This window comes from Sorex araneus, chromosome 4 (assembly GCF_027595985.1).
Source record: "Sorex araneus isolate mSorAra2 chromosome 4, mSorAra2.pri, whole genome shotgun sequence".
In the NCBI taxonomy this organism is placed as follows: Eukaryota; Metazoa; Chordata; class Mammalia; order Eulipotyphla; family Soricidae; genus Sorex; species Sorex araneus.
This window is the reverse complement of record NC_073305.1, coordinates 144,797,632-144,811,014: the sequence shown is the minus strand read 5'-3', so window position 1 is coordinate 144,811,014 and position 13,383 is coordinate 144,797,632. Positions and strand designations below refer to the sequence as shown.

The 13,383-nt window shown below is 36.2% G+C and overlaps 1 protein-coding gene across 2 annotated transcripts in view; it reads left to right on the top strand.

Annotated features, from left to right (window-relative positions):
- MCM9 (minichromosome maintenance 9 homologous recombination repair factor) overlaps positions 1-13,383 on the top strand; it is an 80,040-nt gene that overhangs the window by 38,702 nt on the left and 27,955 nt on the right. For both annotated transcript variants that reach the window (XM_055135007.1, XM_055135006.1), the window contains one exon: positions 8,301-8,475. In XM_055135007.1, coding sequence (XP_054990982.1) covers positions 8,301-8,475 — 175 coding nt within the window. The remainder of the gene's footprint in view (positions 1-8,300; positions 8,476-13,383) is intronic.

The window sequence follows — 13,383 nt, the reverse complement described above, 5'->3', positions numbered from 1 at the left end:
AGGGGTCATCATAAATGTCTTCATTTATTAAGTACTTGAGGGGCCCACATTATGTGTGGAGGGCTATAAGGTATGTAACCTCCATATCACTTCTTTTTGTGCAGATTATTTGTCTGGAATTTGGCAATGGGAAAGGCTCAGTAGCTAAAAGAAGATGTCTGGGCTCATAGGAACAAAGTCAGATTTTTGCCTAGGACAAAGATAAGTGAACATAGTTGCTATTGTTATGATCACAATCCTTTCCCCTCTTGCCCTAAATTCATAGTTTAGTAACTCGTTCAGTACTTCAAAATGTGACTTAATGATAGAACCTTTAAAGAAATGATTACATTAAAATGAGTCCCTTAGGGTGATACCTAATCCAGGAAGAAATTGGACATATAAAAAGACACATAAGGGGCCAGAGCTGTAGTACAGAGGGGAGGGCGTTTTCCTTGCACATGGCTGGCCCAAGTTAAATCCCTGACATCCCATATAGTCCCCCAAGCACTGCCAGGAGTAATTTCTGAGTGCAAAGCCAGAAGTAACAGAAGTAACCCCTGAACATTGCCAGGTGTGACCCCAAAAGCCAGAAAAGAAAAGAAAAAAGGAAAAGAAAAGAAAAGAAAAGAAAAGAAAAGAAAAGAAAAGAAAAGAAAAGAAAAGAAAAGAAAAGAAAAGAAAAGAAAAGAAAAAGAAAAAGACTTACAAGAAAGACCATGAAAGGACACAAGGAAGAAGCAGATTGCAAACCAAAGAGAGAGTTCTCAGAAGAAACCAACCCTTGGGGCCAGAGCAGGCAGGGTATTTGCCTTGCACACTGCCGACCCTGATTCAGTCCCCCACATCTCATGGTCACCAAGGTACCGCCTGGAGTAATTCCTGAGTGCATAACTGGGAGTTACCACTGAGCATTGACTGGTGCACCCCCACCGCCCCAAAATGAAACCAACCTCTACCTTCTACCTCAAGCCTTCAGAGCTGTGCTAAAAGAAATTTCAGTGTTTAAGCCACCCAGTCTGAGAGTTTGTTATGGTGTCTCAGCCAGCTACTTAGAGCTAAGTCCTTTCAAAATTGTTTCTTTTAAGGGAGAGAGATAGAGCTTGGGGGTAGAGCACTTGCTTTGCATGTGAGTTTTGGGGTTTGGTTCCCAGCATAGGAAAAAAAGAGGAAAAAATTAAGGTTATTTTATAATTGAAACTCATTTAATTACTGGTCCGTTATAAAGGACAGTCTGTCGTGGTCATGTGATAGTGATCATGGCAGTAGGTGGCACACTAGTGTGGGGTGGTGAGCCATCAGTATTCTTCAGAAGAACAAAGCACAACTTAAATTCTGAAGAGCCAAGATACAACCTGCTTCTGTAATTCAAAGACCTCTGCAGAGGGTATCCAAGTTCTTAAACTTGATGTTAAATTGAAGTCATGTCACGAAAAAGCAAGATGAAAAGAATGCATTAAAATAAACTACCATTTAATTGAATTGAAATATACTGAATTAAAATGTGTTAAAATTAAGAATTAAGTCTCATTCCTTGCTTGCTGCAGAAGTTACCATAGGAATGAAAGCACTAGCTCTTGTCTTTGTTCCAATGCTAGATTCCACTTAGGCATAATTTCATTATTACTGTTGAAGTCACTTTGTAGAGACATTTGAATTTATTGTTCTCATCTTAAAAAGAAATTCTCATGGAAGATTTGTCTAATATGATCTTTAATTAGGTTAAGGCATTTACTGTTAGTTACAAGATGTAAGAATTTACTGACTATAAGTAAAATTTTCTGCATAAATATAGAATTTAAAGATATGCTGCAGTGTACAGATGTTTCTAAGAGGAATAGTGCAGTAACAATTTTAATGCTATCTCGGAGAACTTATTATGTGGAATTATTGTGCTAGGTTTTGGGAGTGCTAAAACAAAATATGAATAGACTTTATCCTCAAAAGTCTTATGATCCAAGGCCAGGGAGATAACAAAAAGCTGGAGCACATGCATTGCATAAAAAGCTGCTGGTTTGCTCCCCACGTGGTTTCTGGAGCACAAAAGGATGAGCCCCAAAGCACAGTTGGGTGTGGCTCCAAAATCAGAAAATAAATACCTTCTGGTCTGGTTTGAATGGCAAACAAGTAAGTTGTGATAGGAAGTGTTAAATGCAACATTAACCAGTAATGTTAGAGTTCTGTGGGAGGCATATCTGTAGCACAATGAAAGCTCTTTAGTGTATAGTGTGTAGTATATATGTATGTATACATCTATTTGTATACATATATATACACAAATGACCATATAGACACAAATATGTCTGTATATGCATACACATAACCTTCTGCCTTTTCAATCACCAGAGGCTTTTGTTTTCCTGATCTGGTGGTAAGTGGAGAAAGGGCTCATATCTTTAAAGCATCTCTAAGCTAGACCACTGCTTGCACAAAGCCACTGCAAAGCATAGAAGCTTTTCTAGTTGGTTACTATAGAGACAAGCTACATTAGGTAGAGCTTCTTGCTTCACAAAAGCTAGACAAATAGATTTTTGTAGATTAGAAGCCTATTTGCAGGGTTATTTAGAAAACATCACAAACTAGGAATACTATAGGAAGGAGAAAGGCTGGAGAAATGATCAAGTAAGTAATCAATTGTTACATTTTAGGTTGGTGTAATTTGTGCTTGCTAAGACCTTGAATCCAATATAGAAAGACTACCTCTAAGGGTCCATGGTATGATTACACAGTTTTCATTATTATTATTTATTATTATTAACAGCTATTCTTATTAAATAACAGCTATGTGGCTATAATGTACATTTCTGTGCAAATTTTCAGTGCAGGTTATGTATTAATTTCTCTGGGCATATGCTAAAAAATGAATTGCTAGGTTATATAGCAATACTAGACTCTTTTCCGCAGTGATAACTGTACATACATTCCCATCAGTACTGTATAATAAGCATCCCAATTTCTCCACTTTGTCCAATATTTAATACTGTGTCTTGTGAAGTAATATCATGTTGTGGCTTTGATTTACGTTTTCCTGATAGCCTGATAGCTAAAAATGTTGGGCATTTTTTATTTGCTTATTTGTATCTCTTTTTGTAGAAAAATTTTGTACAGTCCTTTGGCCTATTTTAAAAAATGGGTTGTAATTTATTGAGTTGGAAGATTTCTTTCCTCCTCCTCCTCCTCATCCTTCTTTTTTCTCCTCCTCCACCACCTTCTTTTTTCTCCTCCTTCTCCTGCTCCTCCTTTTTGCTCCTCCTCCTCCTCCTCCTCCTTTTTTTTTCCTCCTTCTCCTCCTCCTCCTCCTTTCTGCTCCTCTTCCTCCTCCTTCTTGCTCCTCCTCTTAATTTCTCCTTTTTTCTCTCCCTCCTCATCCTCCTTCTCTTCATCCTCCTCTTCCTCCTCTTCCTCCTCTTCCTCCTCCTCCTCCTGATATAAAAGAATTAATAGTATTATTTTCATGTTCTTATTATCGGCATATACTGCTTTTTAAATTAATATTTTCTTAAAGTTTGATGTCTTGGGCCAGAGTAGTAGAGTGGGGGGCGGGGGGATTTGCCTTGCACACAGCCAACATGTTTTTAATTCCAGCCTCCTATATGGTCTTCCGACTACTGCCACAAGCTCAGAGCCAGAAATAACCCCTGAGCACTGCTAAGTGTGGCCCCAAACCCCCTTCAAAAAAATTTATGTCTTAAATAGACATTGGTACTCTAGGAGTCAGCAGTCTTTTCAGCAGTCTGTAAAGTCAATATTTTAGATTTTGAGGAACACGTTACTTTGTTCTACTGTTGAGTTATAAAAACAGTGACATGGATGGTATGTAAATGATAAATACAACTGCATTTCCAAAACAACTGTATTTGTTCAAAAATAAATACTAAACTAAATTTTGCCCAATTACATTTTACAGTTCCCCTGCTCTGGATGTTATCCGACCTAGTGTGATTTTTTTTTAATCTTTAATTGAGAATACTATGTTTACAGTATTATGTTTTTAAAGACTGTATTAGATATTATTATTGTTTCTCCATTTCTCTTTTGTTTACCATTTGCATGGAGTATTCCATCATTTTATTTTCAGGCTATTTGTGCCTTTAAAGGTTAAAGTGTGGTTTTTATAGACACCACATAGTTGGGCCATATTTTGAGATACATTATACAAATCACTGACTTGATTAGCTTTTACAATTTTTTTTTTAATTTTACTTTTTTTGGCCCTGGTTTTATTCCCGACATGACCTGGGTGTGTGGGAATGACAAGCCAGCTTGGGCTAGTGTTGTAATCTGTCCAGATTCAATGGTTCTGAGGATGTGCAGGATATAGGAACCCAGGACATTATGCACAAAAATTATGCACCCCAATCTTTTGGACCCTGACCTTTGATTAAAGTTCTTATTTGAATTTAATATAATTACTAATAAGGTAGGATTTATGTTGCCATTTTTCTTTATGTATACAGTTTGTCTTCTTTATTCCTATGTATTCCTTTCTTCTTTTGTTAAATGTAATTTCTAGTGTATTACCTTAATCCTCTTTTTGTTTCTTTTGTTTTATTTCTGAGGGTTTTTTTTTCCTTTGGACTGATTGGGGGTATTATCAACATTCTAATCTAAAATAATTTTGTTCAAATTAGTAACAATTTAGTTTTAATAGTATTTAAAAATGTGTTTCAATGTAATTGTCCCTCCATCTTCTTTTGTTCTAGTAGTTTCATACAAATTACACCTTTGTGCTTGATAAACCATAGCTTCACATTTTTTTCTTTAATTTTTATTTGAATCAGAAGAAAAGAGTTACAAACAAAATTACATTAATCCACACATTTACTTGTGAAGTTAATTTATTGGAGCTTTTTATTTCTGTATTTGTCTTTGTCTTGGTGTACTTTCATTTCAGGTTGAAGGACTCCCCTTAGTATTTCTTTTAAGTCAAGTCTACCAGTACTTGTTTTTGTCCCTTGTTTTTACTTTGATGCTAGGGAAATTGTAGGTTCTGTATTATTTTGCTTCATTTTATGTTTTAGTACTTTACAGTATGTTTGGTTCTTCATTTTTTAATGCTTTGCATCATTCCACAGAATGAACTTATAAAAATTTTATTATCTGTTCTACTGTTAATAATGTTTTGGAAGTGAGAGTTTCTTTGTTTGAATCTATGATAGGTAACATTTGCATATTTTAATTTTTGAGCTTTGTTTACCAGAGACAAACCCCACAAGGTAATGGTATATAATTCTTTTTTACAGTTGTTGAATTCAATTTACTCATGTTTTATTGAGGATTTTTGCACCTATGTTCATGAGAGATATAGTCTCTTTTTACTAATGTCCTTATTAGATTTTAATAGTAAGGTAATGCTAGTCTCCTGGAATGACAAGAAATTGGGCTGGAGAGATAGTACAGTGAGTCAAGGTCTTGCCTTATATGCAGCCAACCCAGATTTGGTACCAGGCACTGCTTATTGTCCTCTGATCACTGCTCAGGAGTGACCCCTGAGCACAACGAGGTGTGGCCCCCAAACAAAAACAAAACAAAAGGATATTCTAAGAATTCTCTGTCTCTGTTTTCTGGAGGATCTCTGCAGAGAAAGATCATAATTTCTTCTGTGAAACATTGGTAAAATTCACCAGTAAACCCACGAATCTGATACTTTGGAAGGTTAAGTTATTCGTTTAATTTTTTTAGTAGACATAGGTCTATTCACACTATTTCTTCTAATATGAGGTCTGCCAGCTTGTGATTTTTAAGGAATTAGTCCTTTTATCTAGTTACCAAATGAGTGTGTATGTAGTTACATAATAATCCTTAATTTTTTTAATCCCATAAGATTAGATCTGAAAGCACTTATTTTGTTTCTGATATCATTATTTCTTTTTCCTTTTCTTAACCTGATTATAGGTTTATTGATATTGTTGATATTTTCAAAGAACTATCAGATATTTTCATTAATTTACCTTTATTGATTTGTTTTTAATTTCAGTGATTTTTGTTTCAGTGTTTATTATTTACTTTCTTCTGCTTACTCTGGGTTTAATTTGCTGCTTTTCTAGTTTCCATGGCAAAAGGGCAATTTGCTGGTATTAGACTTTTTCCTCTCCTAAAATATGTACTACATGCTGTAAATTTCTCTGTAAGCACTGGTTTAATTATATCACCAAAGTTTAATAAGTTAGATTTTTCCTTTTTATTTAAGAGATTTTAAATAAATTTCATTTTCAGATTTTTATCTTTGACTCATATTTCTGATGTTTAATCTGGTCATACTTTGGAAAATTCCATTGATTTTTCTATTATTTCTAGTTTTATTTTGTTTGATCTAAAAGAAAATCATTTCTGTTCCAAATTTATGAAAGTGTGTGTTTTTTAAGGTCCAGAATGTGGTCTATATAGAGAGTCTGTATGGTTATTAGATTATGTAATCTGTCATTGTAAAATGGAGTCTATGATGTTCATTAAGTTTCAGTTGGTTCATGTTGCTATTTAGTTAATTATGACTTTATTGATATTACACCTATTGAATATGTGTACATTTCTGATAGAAAGGTATTGACATCCCTGACCATTAGATAGATTTCATCTATACCCAGTCGTTATTTTCTCTGTATTTTTAAGCTCACACACATTAAGAATTATTATTTTTTCTTACAGTGTTGACCCCTTAATTGCTATTACCCTCTTTTCCATGATAATTTTCATTACTGTAAAGTCTTCTCTGTCTGAAATAAACTACTCCTTCATTGTTTTGATTAGTGTTAGGATAGTGTATCTTTCTCTGCCCCTTTACATTTCTCCCACAGTTTTACTGAGAAATAATTAGTATACATTTTATCAATTTACTTTTAATCTATATGTCTTTTATTTTTAAAGTAGATATCTTGTAGACAAAATACAGTTGGGCACTCTTTTTTTTTTAATTGTACTCTAACAGTATTTCAGTGAAATGGAGGGCAGACTTTGAAGCTGGTATGGTGTTGGAACATCGTATGCATGAAACCCTATCATTAACAGTATTATAAATCACAGTGCCTAAAAAAATTTTTTTAACTAGTAATGGAGCTTCTATATGGCCCAGCAATTCCACTAACTGGCATTTAGCTTAGGAACACAAAAATATTAACTCAAAAGATATGTACACACTCTATTCATTGCAGTATAATAGCAGGAATATGGACACAACCCAAATGTCTGATGACAGATAAATAGATAAAGAACTTGTAGTATATATACATAATAGAATGTTTTGCAGCTATAAGAAAAGATATAATCTTGCTGTTTATTTGAACATGGTTGGAACTGGAGGGCATCATGCTAAGTAAAATCAGAAATACTAGATGATCTACTCATCTAGGGTATATAGAGAACAAACCAGAAATAGGTAGTATCAAATGAGGACATATTCTTGGTCTTGGATTACAAAACTGAGATTACCAAGCTGGTGGGGAGTGGGAGTGGGAGAAAGGAAGCAGGAGACAAGAAGGGACATAAGAACAGTGATTGAACCACAGTTAAATACTGTGGTTCAATAACAAAGAAAAATAGTGATTGAGGATCTTGGACACGTGGTGGTGACCAAAGTGCAGTAACTCTACATCTAAACTTAAAAAGTAACACTACTATAATCAGTGTTTCCTCAACCTACAATAAATAAATTTTTCAAAGAATTTGTAACATTTCTGTCACTGCAGCTCAGCTGGCAACAAATTTAATTTTATTTATCTGAGGAAACAATTCTATTTCACTTTTAGAGGATAATTTTGCAGGGTACAGAATTTTTGACAGCCAGAATGACTAATCTAGGATTTAAATTCAGGTTTAGATGACTCCAAAACCTCTACTGTTTACTTTGTTTTATTGGCCAGCATGAATGTCTCAAAATCATAGGACAAGTGAAGGGAATCCTTTCTCTTTCCGTAACTGGGAGCAAACATCATTTTCATCATTGGACTGTAATATATGCTGTATCCCTGGGCCTTTCTCTGTAAGTGACATATAATATGGCACCTCTTATCATAATATCTTTGGGGATCCGCTTGCTCCTTCCAAAATTGTGGCCACTTAGGATACCTATCCAAGAGAGAGAGAAAAAATGAGGATTTAGGATTGCTACAAAATGCTTGGTAATGCATTTTAGATTTTCAGAACATAAGAAAATGTCTTCCAGTAACTATAGATAAAGTAGTTTTTGCAGTAACATTCATTCTTGTTAGATTTGAAATAAAGCATTTACTCTACTCTTCTCCTTAAAATATACGAATATCTTTTATTTCATAGATAGATGGTACACTTGAAAATACAAACTGACAGCTTTTTTTATTATTATTTAGGTCTAACGGTAACTGCTGTGAAAGACTCAGGAGAATGGAATTTAGAGGCTGGGGCATTAGTCCTTGCAGATGCAGGCCTCTGCTGTATTGATGAGTTTAATAGCCTCAAAGAGCATGACAGAACCAGTATCCATGAAGCAATGGAGCAACAAACCATAAGTGTTGCTAAGGCTGGGTAAGAGTTTCTTTTCTTTAAAACCTATGGGAAAAGTGAAGTTGAATATAGTGTGATTATGGAAAAGTGTGAACCTTTTTGAACTGCAGAGTGTGCTTGGTCCTCTCCAAGATTATAAATGATTTGCCCTTCAAGAATTTCATTTTTTGGTGCATATGCTGCCCAAGCCCATGTGCTGCTTGCGCGCACGTGGCCGGGCACATGTGGTGCCCAAGCATATGTGTCGCCCTCATCTCCCTTCTTGAGATGTGTACTTGCATGCTTTCGTGTCTAATGCTGGGATGTGTGTTGAGGCTCTTTCTGCCCCTGTAGAAGCTCTCTCTCTCTCTCTCTCTCTCTCTCTCTCTCTCTCTCTCTCTCTCTCTCTCTCTCTCTCTTCCTCTCTCTCTTCTCTCTCTGTCGCTCTCTTGCTCTCTCTCTCTTCTCTCTCTTGCTCTTTCTTGCTCTCTTTCTCTTCTCTCTCTCGCTCTCTCTTCTCTCTCTCACTCTCTCTCGCTCTCTCTCCTGCCACACCTTCAAAAACCCTCCACATAAAATCTATCTGCTTCAAAAAAAATTTCATTTTTCCATGGAGATGTGTGAGGAAATAAAAATTTACTTGTTAGGAGATACAAGGAACAGCTGACGTGTAAACATAAGTTGACTTACTGCAGAGAGGGGATATATGAAATGCTTTTAATGCAGGACTTGGTCCATTGTCTCTCATAGTAATTGACTAATTTGGGCATATTTAGTGTTAGGAATTTTGAAAGATTTGAGAAGAAAGAATAAATTTTTTGAGAAGAAAGAATAAATAAAATTTCTGTTTACAGTCACATTCTCCTTTAAAGCCTAATGGAAGATTGATCCCAGGATATAGAAAACTAATGATAACAATGCATGTACCATAAAGTGAAGTACTATTATGACCTAAGTCTTAAAGGTTAAGGTATTTGAGTCTGGCTATAAGCAATCAATGGCAAGGAAAAATAAGGCTGATTCAGATAAAAATCCATTCACCTAAACATTGAGGTGCTTTTGCACAGTTTACTTGACTACAAAGTCTGCCCACCAAGTAGGTTGCCAGATCATCCAGACAAATAACTGTGTAGCCAGGATTCTCTCAGTCCTACTGCTGCTATAATAGGAATGAGGACAAGCTTCTCAAGCAAACAGGGAGTCTTCAAACAGTAGCAGGTATTTAAGAGCCAAGCAGACACTAGTGTATATAGATTCTGTGACATCTATTATGTATATTTACAAAAAACAAGAAGAGGGGTAGCTAAGAACAGGATATAACCCATATTAAAAAGATGTAAGAAAGAAATTAGGTAGCACCATTAGCAAATCTGTTCAGTTCAGTCAATATGTATTTATTGGGTTTATTTTGTTTGCGCTTACTACTTGTCATCCCTGTGCTAGATATTTGAGTAATACAAAGATGATTACAATGCCATACTTGAATCATTTGTTCACTGTTTTGTTGGAAATGATAGACAAAAGAACAACAGAAGGTTAAGTGAATAATAAAAGTGCCATGAGAGAACATATTCTAAAATAATGATTACTTCTGAACTCTATATCAAGGAAAATTTATATATATACAATTTATAAGTATTTTCAAGGCTACTTTATTTTCTCATTATGCTCCACTTAATTAGCACCTTTGCTGGGTAGCAGAATCTGTGGTTTATTTTGATAGGCCTTTTCAGGGGAAATTTGGAAAACTTTAAAGATGGCCAGAAATAAATCCTTTCATCAGGAAAAATTAGGACAAAAAGCTGTGAATCTGCTTTATGAAAGGAGAAAAATATTTTATTAACCACTTCTACTCTCTTAACCTTTGCTAAGTGTGGATTGATATGAATATTTTTATATATCTAAGTGTCAAAAGTTCCAAAAGAAATGTTCTTATAAATGACAGTTCACTTATGATAGCCATAAGTTGAGTAATTTTGCCATAATAATAACTGCTTTATATACTGGAATAGCTTTTCACACTAAGGTTTTGTTCTTTTCAATCTGTCACAGAGTGTTATGATTTTAAGTACAACAAAATTTTTAATGAGATTTTGAGAGGCATATAAGATGCATGCTTTGGGTTTTTGGTTTTTGTTTATTTTTGAGTTTCATTTTTACACTTACGATATAATAAGAAAATTCAAATGACAAAACAAAAAATCAAAATTTTTCTTGAAAAGGTATCAGATTGCTGAATTTACAAGGAAGTCAAGGGAACTTAATTCCAAATTGTGACAAAACCTCCAAGGAAAAATGAGGCATCAGTCTGTGTACCTTTGACAGAATTGAGAGGGAGAGATGACTGCCAAAAAGGCAAAAGAAATCACTAGGTTTTTATACATTCCCTACAGTGTAGTCTAGCATGTTGATTTAGAATAACCTGAAACTCACAGAGAAGTTCGTTCTCTTAAGGGCTTTTCTACATGTCCCTGCTCACAGGATTAAATGGGCAGAAGACCTGTTCTATGGAAATGAGCACAAACCCTACTTGCTTCTCAGATACATCTCATGCAAGTGAAGACCTTATGTCACTGAGGTCCTGGCAACAAACCCTCATCCTCAGGGGCTCTAGAGAAAAGAGAAAAGCCACAGAATCCTTCTATTTGGTAGAGATGAGCTTCTTCCTTCTCTCCAATGCCAACAAAGCAAATAGATTTCTGCTTCCAGTAGAGGTGTAGAAGCAGAAGCTGTTTTACTCTGAGGTGTGGACAGACAGTGCCAGTCCAGGCCCCTGAACCAATACATAGCAGGGGTCTGTTCCACTGGGAAAGAGGTAGAAACCCCTCTACAGGTCCATTGCAGCTTTTAGCTACTGCAGGTTGGGGTTAATAGGGTGGGGGTTAACTTCAAAACTCAAGCCTCTTCTCTCCAAGAGCCACAGACTCTGTCTGAGACCAGGAGAACAAGAACTACACTAGCTCCAAAACAAGCCTGTATCACTGTACCACTGTATCACTGTCATCCCGTGGCTCATCGATTTGCTTGAGTGGGCACCAGTAACGTCTCCATTGTGAGACTTGTTACTGTTTTTGGCATATTGAATACTTCATGGGTAGCTTGCCAGGCTCTGCTGTGCGGACGAGATACTCTCAGTTGCTTGCCGGGCTCTCTGAGAGGGGCGGAGGAATCAAATCTGGGTCGGCTATGTGCAAGGCAAACGCACTACCTGCTGTACTATTGCTCCAGCCCCCAAAACAAGCCTAAACTGAGGAATAAGCAAACCAGTCTACCACCAAAAACTCACCTCTGTGGTGCAGTATGCAGTGATTTCTAGTAGCTGAAGCTGGAGTGTTTCTTTTTAGCTCTACACAGCAATCCTTTTCCATCTCCCACCCTGCCCTCCCTTGTTAAGCACAAGGTAATGGCAATTCAACACCTAAAGAGATTTTTTGGTGGGCCAGTCATACCCAGTGATGCTCAGGTCTGACTCATGGCTCTGTGCTCAGGGATCACTCCTGGCAGGGCTTGGGGGACTGTATGAGGTACCAGGGATCAAGCCTGGTTGGCAGCATGTAGAGCAAGTGCCTTACTTGCCATGCTGTCTCTCCAGCCCCAAATTATAGTTGCAAGGGCAAATAAGGAAAAGCTGAAGTGTAAATTAAGTTGACTTAATTCAGAGGGGGATATCTGAAGAGCTTTCAATGCAGGACTCAGTTCATTCTCTCCTGTGATAATTGACCAATCTGGGCATATTTACAGTGTTAGGATTTTGAAAAATTTGAGAAGAAAGAATAAACAGTTTGTTTACTGTCACATTCTCCTTTTGTAGCCTAATGGAAGATTGATCCCAGGATATAGAAAACTAATGATAAATCTTATTTACTGAGGTTAAAGATAGTAATAATGCCCAGGTCAGTTTTGGTGGCTTTAAAGACACTACTTGACTTAAATTACACATGTGTAGTATGTAATAATTACATATGTAAACCCTCTAGGATAGCCATTACAAGTAAAAAAGACATTACTAATAACCCAGTTGTGCAGGCAAAATGAAATCATAAAGAATAATGCAGATAAAGGTAAGAAGAAAAGTGGAACAATAATGAGATGAATAGGATGAAATTTGCAACATGATATATTTAAATTCAGCCATATCAATAATAATTATTATTTGTGATATAATGCTTTAGAAGCAGAGCAACAGTGTTGCGGATAGGGAGTTTTCCTTGTGTGAGACCAACCAGGGTTCAATCCCTAGCATCCCATATTGTCACCCCAGCACAGTGAGGAGTGATCCCTGATCACAGAGCTCGAGTCAGCCCTGAGCACCACCGGTGTGGCCCAGAAACAAAGAAACAAGCAACAACAACGAAAAAGGCAGAGATTGTCCGATTGGAAATCAGAACAAAACCAGACTCACCTGACTAGAGGCTGTCCTCAATAAGCTGATTTTAAATGGAGACAATGGGTTAGTTAAAAATAAAAGAATGGGAAAAGATATTCCTTGGAAATACCAAAACCTGACCAAGACATTATTGGAAATTAAAACTGGAGACTTAAGAGCTCAGAAAATAGCTCAAAGGGCTAGTGTGCATGCTTCATATGTGGGAGGCCTGGGTCAATCCCCAGCATCACATGGTGCCTGGAGCATCATTGGGACCAACCCCAAGCAACATACAGGAAATGCCCCCTGAGCATTCTTACTGATACTTTAGTGAATCCAATCCAAATATGTATAAAAAGGCTTATAATCATTGTAACTCACAGCATTACCAAAATCAAAATGACAAAGCATAGTCTTCCAATAGGTAAAGTAAAAAGATTTTCTATTGGACATAGTTACTGATTCATGATAAAAGTTCTCAATAAACTCGAAGTCTCTCCACCTGTTTAATTGGCATTTATGAAAAATCTACAAGAGATATACTTAATAGGTAAAAGACTGAATGTTTCCCACTTAGTAACAAT